Source organism: Pristis pectinata, chromosome 2, assembly GCF_009764475.1.
Source record: "Pristis pectinata isolate sPriPec2 chromosome 2, sPriPec2.1.pri, whole genome shotgun sequence".
Classification (NCBI taxonomy): domain Eukaryota; kingdom Metazoa; phylum Chordata; class Chondrichthyes; order Rhinopristiformes; family Pristidae; genus Pristis; species Pristis pectinata.
In genome coordinates this window covers 92,650,188-92,662,959 of record NC_067406.1, presented here as the reverse complement: position 1 = coordinate 92,662,959, position 12,772 = coordinate 92,650,188, and the positions used below count along the sequence as shown (strand labels likewise).

Sequence of the window (12,772 nt, the reverse complement as noted above, 5' to 3'; positions counted from 1 at the left end):
TGACTGTATTACAATAATCAGGATTGCCGTATTTACACAAACACATGGAATTGGAAGCATTACTGATCTAATAACAACAGTAATGCACCAAATTGACTCAGAAAATTCACTGTTAGGTTAGTTCCTTAATTTACTTACTTACAATTAGTTGTTAAGTGCAATGGCAGATTCTGCAAGGAACTCTGAATAAAAAAAACAGCACATTATCACATTGTGGAAAATGCATGTCCTGCTGATGTTTCAAGATAACATTCTTGTATCTCTGGACAGAATACGAAGATGCATCTTGCAAGCCAGTGCTTCTTCAATCTAAAACCTATAATTTGTGTATATAGATAATTCCTGCAGTGTCAAATGTGTTTCTAGAAAGCTGGATTTCCTGTGTAATGTTCTGGTTCCCCATTAAAATACGCTGCAATGGTCAGTGCCCTTTTTGAACTTTGATCCTTTATTTCCTTTGTTTTCAAATATGCCATATAACAAGCAATTTATCCTCTTACTTTCATTATAATGAACAGCTCATGCACCACTGGCTGTCCTTAATCCAACCTTTCTCGAATTTCAAAACTTTCCAAGTCTTTGGCTCCATTCTCCCACAGTCTTTGGTATTGTTGAAACAGTACTTCCAGATTCCACTATTTCTAATCTTGATGGTGATTTGCATGTTGAATCAGGAGCCTTTACCTAAGATTCTTAGTGAAATACCATCAAAAATTAATACTCAATTATGAGAAACGGGTTAAAATAAGTAACATACCAGACAATATAAATGAACGAGATTATCCTAGATATCAGTTATTTCTGTTGGTTGTTCCTTACCAAATGACATGAAGATTATTGAAGCATTTCGACCAAAGTGAAAAAGTCTAATGTGTCAAGCTCTCTAAAATTGGGTAGATGCAGTCTTTATGAATGGGTTGTAAGGGTTTTTTAGGTTGCATTTGCTACAGCTGAATCCAATTTGCATAGTAATTCCAATTTTGAAATGCTGTTCCCTTTGTCCTCATACATACAAAGTGTTAGGTTGACATGAGTTTTGCTCCACGGATAACAAAAATGGCTTTGCACATGTTTCTTTTATGTAAAACACATGCGAAATGGAGAAGGTAATGCTACTTAATGGCGTCAATTTATGGGTCTCAAGCTGTGTAGAGCTAGCGTTCATGAAAGCTCATTTGACACATTTATCCCATTTCACTTCAATTTGATAATTTAGTCGGCACTTTTCTTGAGGCACATTAACAATTTAGCAGGCTGTTTTGACATAGCATAAATAGAATCTGATGTTGAAGATAACTGGCCAATTATATGTTTATGATATGGCTGGCAGCAACATGAATCAAAACAGTTATTGTTAGATTTTTTCAGATTTTTGGATTTATTTCATTATATATGCTTTAAGTTTATGGTCATTCTTGAATTTGGAACTGCCCATGAGATGATAATAATAATATGGACATATTATTGGATACTATACTTTGACAACTGCAGAAATTATAGAGTACTTCTTATTTACATTACTCTAACAATGACTGAAATTGATCATTATTGACCAATGTCAAACAAGAAAACTGCTCCAAGAGCATTTGGAAAATTGTCCGATGTCTTATCATGCTAAAATCAAATGCTACCTGCCTGGAAGCAGCTGCTTAAAGCAAAGATTAGGGCTCATATTGTCATACTTCCCATTTTCATACAATGTAGAAGAAGGCCATTCTGTCCATGAAATTTATGTTGGCTCTCACAACATTCTCATTGACCCCATTTCCCCTATAACGTATTCTCCCCCACATGCCCATCAACTCTCCTTTGATTCTCCTACCACCCATTTACAAAATCCAAGTACAGCCAGTATGGTTTTGGTACACAGGACGAAACTGGAGCACCTGGCGGAAACCCACACACTCACAGGGAGAACATGCAAACTCTGCATAGACAGCATCAGGGTCGCTGGAGTTGTCAAACGTCAGCACTTCCTGCTGTGCCACAGTATGCTCTGGCATATGTTAATACGAATGATCTAACACCTGATCTAGGACCTTGCTAAGAAGTTTGCTGGCAGGTGATCATGCTTTCCTGCCAGTGTTACTTGATTTTTTTGTGATATTCTGAGCATTTCAGCTTGGTACCTCCTCCAATGGTGCATGCAAAAAATGCACGGTTGCAGCAGAAAGAGCAAATGCAGGTTAACATTTCTGTAATTGTCTACACCTGTTCAAATTAAAATAAGGAATATCAAATACATATTTTTGAATTATATGTAAATTTAGGCTCCTTGGTGGTGCAGTGATCAGCTTTAGATGTTTGCACAGATTTTTTTCTAAAAATGGTATTTTCATTTCATATTTGCCTCATGAAATGAGCCAACTCAACCATATTTGGAGTGCTGCCTTTCAATAGAATGTTAACTGAGGCAGTTCTTGCCCTCTCTGACCCCGTTAGCTTATTCAATGAAAGATGTATGTGTTCTTCCTAATGCCTTGGCCAATATTCATACATAAATAACATTATTATAATTGATTAGGGCAGAAATTTGTTCATTGAGATCAGTAGAACTAAATTTTGGAAAGGGAGTGCAATGTACAGTATGCTTGCTATTATGTTGCACATTCAACAGAAGCAACTGAGGGGAAATTATCCCATTTGTATTTGTCGGAGCCTTTGTGTTGAAATTAGCTGCTAAATATCCTACTACAGTGATTATACTGCAAAAGTTTTTAACATACTCTAAAGTCCTTTGAGATATTGGAATTGGAATTGGAATTGGTTTATTATTGTCACTTGTACCGAGGTACAGTGAAAAACTTGTCTTGTATACCGTTCATACAGGTTAATTCATTACACAGTGCATTGAGGTAGTACAAGATAAAACAATACGGAATGGAGTAAGGTGTCACAGCTGCAGAGAAAGTGCAATGCTGGTAGACAATAAGATGCAAGGTCATAACCAGCTAGATTGTGAATGAGATAGTTTAAGATTGTAAAAGGATTGGATACGTGTAAACTTTTTCTTCTCTACCTGGAATTTGCCTAACTTAAGAAACTGCACACATGAGAGGCCAAGGATGCAACTGATCGGTAGCTTGAACACTCAGGATGCAAACAAGCACTCCTGTGCAGGTTTTAAAGGGATGCATCCTTTGAACCGTGTAAGTTATGCTAATGAATAGCTTCGGAGTATAATAACAAGGTTTCTGACAAAATAATGTCTATTAAGTCTTTGGCAGGACAGCTAACACCCTTTTAGATGAATCACAAAACAATAGAAACTTATGATGCAAAAGGTGATAATTTGGCCCATCATATCCACAGATGCTGCTTGACCCTTTGAGTTCTTCCAGCATTCTGTTTTTTATTCCAGGTTCCAGCATCTGCAGTCTCGTGTGACTTCAGCAAAACAGGGAACAATTTGGAAAATCCCACTTGCCTGCTCTTGGCCCACAGCCTTGGAGGTTTTTGCAGCAAGTGCTCATTCAAGTATAGAATCATCGTGGAAATTTTCAAGGGGAAAACGAGAAAGGACATAGGTTCCCACCCCCACCCCTGTGTATCGCTATGGGGGTTGTAGATGTTCTGGGTACACATGCCCACTCACTCAATAACCTAAGGATGTGCACGTGCCGTTCCATAAGGTGTCAAATTTAATGTTCAGTGTACACCCCTCAGAGAACTGAGTCATAGCTGGAGTTATCAAGATGATGTGAAAGGGTGAAGTAGGCAAGGGAAAGAGGTGTTTCACCGTGAAGGAGTCTGCAACAGCAATGAGTAAAAGCGCTGGCTCCTACCTTCAATAGCAAGGAAAGGGAATTCTCAGGAAAGGTTGTTTATGTCTACCAGGTTTGGTTTAGCAACATTATTAAGTCACATGCAGCGGTGGAAAGGTTTTGCACCTTGTTGTGTGAAATCATTCTTTACTGTCTTAAGGATCAAGGACTCTGAACACGAGCTTTGTAGACCAAAACTAGTTTAATCACAAAGGCAAACGCGGGACAGAATGGATGGGAACAGACACACGCTCACTCACGCACAGGATACCACGAACACGAAAGGGAAATCGCAACTGGGGTAACATACACACACACACACACACACACAGATACAAACAAGCACACACTAAGAATGTACAACTTCAGGATATAACACTTCAATGCCCGTCCCACACTAGCATTGGCCCTTAACGCTCCCTGAGTCTGTGTGAAACGCTCCCTGACCATGCAGTGATGCACTCTTACCAATGATCTCTGCAGCATTGTCTCACTACTCCTGGGGTCATCAAAAGAGGAAAGGCTAAGGGATGCAGCCCTTTTTATGGTGCTAGGAGGCTGGGTGGAGCCCCACTGTTGTGATTTAAATGAGCCAATGGTATGGGAGTCAAAGACAAAGGTTCCTGCCACAGCCAATGGTCAGCAGGTTCAGAGACAAAGGGTACTGATCAGGCAAGTTCAGAGTGGTCAGGCAAGTTCAGAGGCAAAGGGTACTCTCACACCTGAGGGATGGGTGGAGCCGCACCTTGATTGACAGTAGTATCACTTCCGATCAGAGGAGCAATGCTGTCCTCCAGTCAGCGGGGGTCAGTGTCATTACTGTCACGTGACAGCCATGTGGATTTCTCACAACATTCCTTCTGCTCCTTAATCAAATGCTTCAAAGCCTTCATGGGTATAAAGTGGTATGCCATGCATCTAACAAAGTTTCAAAACCTAACCAGCCCTCTATTGCTCTCCCCTTTCTTCTGAGAAACAATGATTGAATATATCTCCCAGCGGGCACTAAGGAGGGAATAGTAGACACTGATTCAAATTCCGATTGATTGGAACATAAATTGTACACAATGAAACTAGGCCCTTCAAATTCTCAAATAAAAACAGGCTATGCAGAAAACACTCAGCAGGTAAGGCAATATCTGTAGAAAGAAACAGAGTTAACATTTAAGTTTGAAGACTTCTTCAGAACTGTGAGAGCAGGGAAATAGTAACTGGTTGTGTATTTGTGTGTGGGGGGGGGGTGGGGTGGTGGTGGTGATGGTGGTGGATAGAGTAAAGGGAGTATCTCCGATAGGGTAAGCAGCAAACAAGGTCATCTAATTGATGGACTCAAGGGGGGCTGTTAGGGAGGCAGAACAGAAATAAGAAATGTGAAAGTTGTGAAATGCAGGGCTGCTGTTGGAAAGAGAAAAGTGAGCCAATATCACAGATGGATAACCTGGTCCTATTATGATACAGATGAGAAAGTGAGATTGATTCTGGAAGGCTGCCCAACCAGAAGATGAGATGTGGTTCCTCAAGCTTATATTAGACCTCATTATAATTTTGCAGGAAGCCAGAGACAGATAGGTAAGAGTGGGAGTGGGATGGCAGATTAAAAAAGCAGACAACAGGAAATTCAGGGTCTCCCTGTAGATAAAACACAAATGCTCTGCAAAATGGTCATGCTCAATATGTGTTTTTTTCCTCCATTATAGAGGAGATGAAATACATTAGATGGGAAGGGACTACAGTTGAATTACTGCTTCACGTGGAAAGACTGTTCAGGTCCCTGGGAAGGGAAGAAATGAAAGGATTGATAATTGGTCTCCACTAATGAATGGGAAGGTCATTGAGAAATTCAGTGGTTGGTTGAGGTAGAAGAGTGGACCAGGGAGTTGGGAAGAGAGTGTCCTTTCAAAATGCTGAAAGGGAAGTGGAAGGAGAGATCTATCTAAATTCTCTTTACATTTTCATGGAACAGTGGATGCAACCGTCAAAGAGTTCTGAATGTAAGTCAGTGCAAGAGAGGTAGGAAGGAGATATTGTAATATCACATCACCATCTCATTTACATGTATTTAGCCAAAAGTAGACAGATGGTTATTCCAAATGTGTGAAATTACATGGGATTGAGAATTGATGTTACAAGGTCATTTAATCCATTTTTTCACTGCTAACCACCTAATTGCTGCCAGAAAATTAGGTGATGATCAGTTGAAAATCTGGGCTTTTTTTCTAGTGCTGTAGATATACAGTTTACACTAAACTATCACAATTGTCTTTGCTTTCATCTTTTACCAATATACTCTGCATAAATCCAGGTCAGACCTCATCAATCAATCAACTGGAATGTCATCTTATTGTTTAAGCTTCCCTGTTCAAACCAAGTTATATATTTATGGTTTTCTTTTGCTTTTAGAGCTTGTTATTTTAATGAGTACTTCTAAGATGAAATATAAAGATTGTGGTGTCATGTGACCTTCATTAGACTGAACTAAAAATATAAATTGCTGTTCACTGCTCTGTTATCCATTGGCAAGAGTGTAAAATGAATGTGACAGTCACTTTTATAGCATTATGTTCAGATATATCTTATTAAAAGACCATATCCTCCAGCAATCATGTTGCAATTTGTCTTTTTTAGGCATACTTGAAACTCAAAATCTATTGCGAACCCAGGTTCCCAACTTTACCTTCAACCTTGGATATTCTGGAAACATTCTACCATACAGGTGGAGAATGTACAGCAAATAGCAGTTCCATTCCAAGTGTTCTTGCAACCCTTAAAATACACTTATAGCCAAGAAAAGATCTTACATTCAGATTGGACTTTTATTCAGAAAAACCTTGGAAGACATGAAGATAAGATAAAGAGATAAAAGAATATGGAGATCAAATAGATAGTGGAATAGACACTGGAACATGGTTGGGAGATTTTAAGGGACGTGACTAAAGTTGATGGGAAGATGGATTTGTGAGATGATTTTTAAAGTTGTTGAGTAGCAATATAGGATGGATTTATAGAATTTATAACACAGATATAGGCCATTCAGCCCAAGATGCTCCAAGCTAGTTGTTTATGTTCCACACGAGTTTCCCGTCACAGTTCTTTTATTCCCATCACCATATCCTTCTATTCCTTTTTCCCTCATATGTTATCCAACTTCTCCTCAAATGGTTACTTTTTGCTGCACCCTGTAAATGTTTCTCAGGGGAGCAATTTCACACATTTTCTGGGAAAAGATTTATTTCCTGAATTCCTGATTGGATTTGTTTTGATTATTCCCTAGCTCTTAAATAGAAGCACTTTTGTTGTCATCTACCCCAAAGAAACACTTACATATTTTCTTAGACTCCCTGGGGAAATGGTTTTACTGAGAGAAAAGCAGAAAACAGCTGTCAGTTCTAACACGGGTCAAGTTTGGAAGCTGTTGAGTGTTCGGATTTGGGGGTCAAGAAAACAAATGATGAACTGGAAGAACAGTTGATGGCAGAAAGTGAGATGAACTTAGGGTTAGTATGGAGATAAAACTGTGATGACAGTGGCAGGGAAGGGTGGTGCAGATAAAGGCTGAGACATTTAGACAAGATCCCCTTGGCATTGGGGATAAGGATGGGAGGGAGGTGACATAAGGGTCAAGGCAGTTGATAACATTGAAAAATAGAATGTGCAATGATTGTCCATATCTCGTGAATATTCATTAAATAAGAAGAGGATTACAGTGAAGGAGGAGGTGCAATATCGTATAACGAGAGGGGGGCTGTCAAATATGTCACAGTAACATTCTGTGAACGGAACAGGAAGGATCTGCCAAATGGAATAGCTTGTAAATAGTGCCAACAGAAACTTAACGAGAGAGGGAATTCATTCCATAGGATGTTGGGTGCTAAATGTTTTGAACCAATGTATTGCAGTAAATACATAAATAATCAGAGGAATCCATTCAAACTCCGAGGATATTTTTAAGTGAAATGGTAGAACAGCAATAATTCCTTGATGGTGTGGGAGTTCCAGAAGTCTTCACATGTAAAGGATTCAGAGTCAGTATTTTTGAGCTTGAGGGATGCCTGGAGTCAGGCAGGGCATAGGGGAGGCTGAAAGTTTCCTGGAATGGACATTCCTAGAGCTGATCATACTGCAGCAACTGAGTTTTCTGGAGAATCTTAAGTGGTTGACCAACAAGCAGGGCAGGAAACTTTAGAGGTGACCTTAATGGAAAGTAAAATACAATTATTTACCTGCTTAAGCAAAATTGGCATGGAGATGAACGCCTGGATGAATACTAGGAGAGGAGGAAAAAGATGCACCAAGGACTGGGAGAGGCAAATAGCACTAGAGTAAAATATAATTAGAATTTGTAAGAATTGATAGGGCAGATATGAAGCTGTCTATGATGTGATATGAAGTGCATATAGGTAAATTACATGGTAAGGTGCAGCCACACATTACCAGATAGAATATGATATTGTGTCAATAACAAAGACAAAGAGAGTAGTGATAACTGAATTGATTAGCAATTGGTTGGTGCAGGTAAGGTTGCATTAAGAAATCAGGTTGTGTTAGAACAAAGAATGTATTTTTCAAGAATCAGCAAGCAGGAAATTCAGAGGTGCTCAAGCCCAAGGCACTTTTGAGCAGGCCTTGCACACCTGTCTGTGAATTCTGATACTGTAAATCCCAATCAGGTAAGTTACAAGTAATTCACTTCCCTGGACTGCTCCTCCTTGGCCACATTAGCCTGGCGCTGACCACCACCAACCTCGCACTTCCCAGCTCGTGACTCGGGTATGAACACACCTCCAAAACCAACTCAGGACACCACAGTCCAACCACCAATCTGCTGATCCACCAACTGACAACTCCTGATCCTTCCCTGCCAGCCTCCCAGCCACCATCCAGCTACTGTTCTCTCCACCCAGACCAGCCAGCCCTGAACCTGACCATTTCTATCAACCCTCACCTTGACCCTCTCCCTCCAGATCCCCAATCCAAACTCCCATCCCAGACTTCTCCTTGGCACTATCCCAGGACCAAACTGATTTCCATTGCATGCTGCAACATAGTATTTCTCAGGGAAATATGGAACATTTATTTGGAATGCACTACCTGAAAGAGCAGGGGAAGCAGGCACTGTAGCAATTTTCAAAAGGGAACTAGATTAATATTTGAAGGGGAAAATCTAAGGGAATAGGCAAGTATGAGCAATTAATTGGTTAGCTTTATGAAAAACTGATACAGGCATGAAAGATTGAATGGGCTTCTTCTGTGGTGTGTCATAGTGCATGATTTGGCCCACTGCTCAGACTCATCGCATGTATTACCCTAACACCTACACTAACCTGGCAGAAAGCTGTGGCTCCAGTTCTCTTGGGCATCCCAATCCTGGAGCTGGTCAGCAAGGGATAACAAAGTTTCAGCAATGACTGGGCCTCAGCCCACAAACTACCTTGGCCCTGGCTCTAGAACAACGTGATAACCATTGATAGGAGGCAAGACTGGGGGTGGAGCCTAACCTCCTGTCAAAGTATGTGAGGCATTTGGAAGAGGTTGTCATTAACACTGATACTCAAAGATGTTTAAAAACAGAGACATTGTAATCACTTGCTTTAAATAATTAAAATGTAGGACATGTAAAAAATAAATTCAATGTATTAAAGTAGATTGAGAACCTATAACCAATTAAATAATCAAAATAAAGTCAAATAAGTTAAAAATAAATAACTGTATTTAACTTGTACATCCTAATCTCTAGGTCAGAAATCCCCAGGGAATGAATGGGAACCTGATCCTACACCAGATCTGGAGCAAGTTCCCCTGCATTTCATCCTCAGTTCATCCCAGACTCATAAAAGGGTTGTGAAAATTCAGGATGTATTTACCTGCAAGCAGTTGAATGCCGGTATTACTCATCAGAACCATTGGCCATTGCCTAGTCTGTTCAGCAAAATAGTTGTAAAGAATGCAGTTTGTTTCCTTTAATTGATCATGATTCTTCACTTACTATACTGCATGCTCCTAGTCAACATTTTAATTTATTTTATTCACTAGTAATAGGTATTGCTGGTTGAAGCAGTTTTATGGGCACATATAACTACAACCTGAACATTTAAATGTCTAATCTCTTGTGGAACTTAATTCTTCTCAGATCCTAGATAGGTCAACAAGACAATGATGAAGTGAGATATAGAAAGGTGAGCAATGCTGTGTCTATTACTGTATGTTAGAAAGCTAAATATAACAGCCCCATTAATTCAAAGACATGTGAAGGCCGCCTATGTTGCTGAATTCTGACCCTGGTTCAGCTCATCTGTTGCTGTAACCCTCTTCAATACAGTTGTTACCTCTAGTTTTGATTAATCCATTACTTTCCTGGCCATCCTCCCTCATTTTACATTACATAAATGAGGACCCAAAACTCTACTGCCAGGTCCTTACTTGCAAGTAGTATTGTTCATTCATCACCCTGTGCTTGTTGACCTACACTGGCTCATGCTCGAACAATGCCTTGGTTTTAAAATCCTCTTCCTTGTTTAAAATCCCTCCAAAGTTTTGCCCTATCCTATCTTTGTAATTTCCTCCAGCCTTATAACCTTCCAAGATACCTGAATTACAATTCTTCTTAGACATCCCCAAAATTGAATCACTGAAGCAATCATGGGAACTGTACCTATCAAATTGTGCACAAGATCTTCACTATAAGGAAGGGTTATATTGACTCAGAATCAGGGGAAAGTATCCATAGTGTCCAAAGTGGGCTTTCCGATGGAAATCGCACTTTAGATTACATGCTTTGCAAAGAAAGAGATGGCACTGGAAGACATAAAGGAATCAGACAAGTCAAGCTGCACTAGAGGAGAACCGGACTATGTTGGCAAGATGTGTGGACTCAGGTAAACCTTCCAAAGTTTTTCCTGTGAGCTTTCTGAGACTGGGTCAACCAAGTACATGAGAATAAAACAAACAGAAGGTTATGTTGGTAGGGCTGGTGAAGTATTCAGGAAGGAGGCTTATGTCATATATTAACTTTGGCTTAGTCCAGTTAGGCTGAATGGCCTGTTTCTGTGCTGATATATAATTTCTCTGGTGCTGTCTGATTAATCTTACTTCTCTTCCAGCCTTCTCCAACATGAATGTCTTACTTTATTTGCTTTTTGTAATGGACTATTTGTAGTGATCTGTGAATTTATATATACAAAACACTTGGCTCTACCTGGTGCTTAATTTCCAAGGAATCTCTCACTTAATGTTTGCAAGACTCTGCAAGGAAGATGTATTGATGAGGGTGAACTTTCCAGACTCTTTCTAATAAATTGATTTGCTCCAGTTACAGCAGGGAAAGTGATCCCAACTGATATTTTACACCTTTGCTTCATTCCAAGGAATCACAATAGTACCTAATCAGAATTATTACTCTGTATTCTCCAGCTTCCCCAAATGCCCAAAGAAATACTCAGAGGGGTAATGATATATTTCTCCTAGATTCAACAGAATTGTGTGGCTGTTAATAGCATGATGTGGCATTGCATGTTCCACTAAAAATTCCCATATCTCTGTCAGCCATCAACAGCTTTATATTCCTAAATGGGCACATTATTTGTGATGTTCAAGCAAGTGGAATTATGATAAAATGGATCTATCATGAAACTTTTACACTTTGTCCAATTAGGTTACTAGCTATATCTCAACGGCAGGATCAATGGGCACATTGACTCCTAGATGACAACAAAAGTCTTCTTTTCCAATGGTTCACAATACCACTTTAATATGGCAGGGAATCTCAGGACCGCCCTCATTGTCCCCAATTCCGGAAAGTGTTTAAGTCCAATTATTGGGACCTGAACTTCGATTCTATTTCAAAACTGACACGTGTAACATTTTCAGGGATGCTCGCAGAGGATGAAGGTGATGATCTGCTGCTAAAGTACGTGAATGAATTTTGGTGGTTCCCCCACATGTGGAGCCACATGCAACCTCATCTCTTCCACAATGAATCGGTGTTGGCTGAGCAAATGATTCTCAACAAGGAGTTTGCATTAGTGAGTATCAGCTGGCTTGAGATTATTATCATAAACTAAATTTGAGAGAATTACAAAAGATGACGAATCATATTCTTAAAGATGCTTTTGACTGTGATTAAGAACAAAGAAAGTGATGATTAAGGAATTATCCTCCTCTTCTTTGCATAAATTCATATATCAGAATTAGGTTTTGAGAGAATAAAACTTTAGATTCTCAGAACCCCTCGAACAAACTATAGATTTCCTATAAATATGTAAAATGTAACTTATCTCCCATGTATCACCAAATGAGTTTCTCTTATTCAGCTTCCAATACACGTGCACATATGGTAGCATAAGTACATGCCCATATATATGTGACTGATAAAGTAAAGCAACTATCATCTCCTGAGAAAACTGACATGAAACTTAAATAATGCCTCCTTTTTATCCAAATGGTTAGAATATGCTGACTTTCATTACACTTCTCACTTCTACTGCACGCAATGACCATCAGGGAAAATTAATTCACAATTGTAAGACCAAGGGTACACAGAGCACTCAGAGAGATAATGGGAAAAAAGTGATGGTGAAAGAACATAATCAGTTCAGTGGGAAAAATGGAATCACTTTACTTCCCCTTTTAATTGCCTTCATGATTCAGAATTGCTGGGCCTCACTTCTAGACCACTACAAGACTAGTATTCACCCACGATCGTCACAGGTGAAGGTGCTACAGATGGCCTGATGATCTTCATGTTAAGGGGGGGGGAGGGCGAGGGCAAAACGTAAGATCTCTTCCCAGAGCAAACAGTCTGTTGACTAATGAATAATGTCACTTTACTGGATAAACAGTCTATTTGAAGAGCAAAAGGAACCAATTATGGCAACCTTCTCTCAGAGCCAGGGCCATTTCTCCTGAAAAATACAGTGAATTTGGTTTGTTATGTGCATAAATTATGTCCATAAATCCTCAGTCATTTACATGGATATGGACACCAAGCTTGCTGAATTGGAATTACCCAATCA

At 39.6% G+C, this 12,772-nt stretch overlaps 1 protein-coding gene across 1 annotated transcript in view; it reads left to right on the top strand.

Moving 5' to 3' along the window:
* The window catches only part of ndst3 (N-deacetylase/N-sulfotransferase (heparan glucosaminyl) 3), a 505,714-nt gene that overhangs the window by 407,920 nt on the left and 85,022 nt on the right, over positions 1-12,772 (top strand). Inside the window, exons 5-6 of the mRNA XM_052040680.1 lie at positions 9,499-9,645; positions 11,628-11,782. Coding sequence (XP_051896640.1) covers positions 9,499-9,645; positions 11,628-11,782 — 302 coding nt within the window. The remainder of the gene's footprint in view (positions 1-9,498; positions 9,646-11,627; positions 11,783-12,772) is intronic.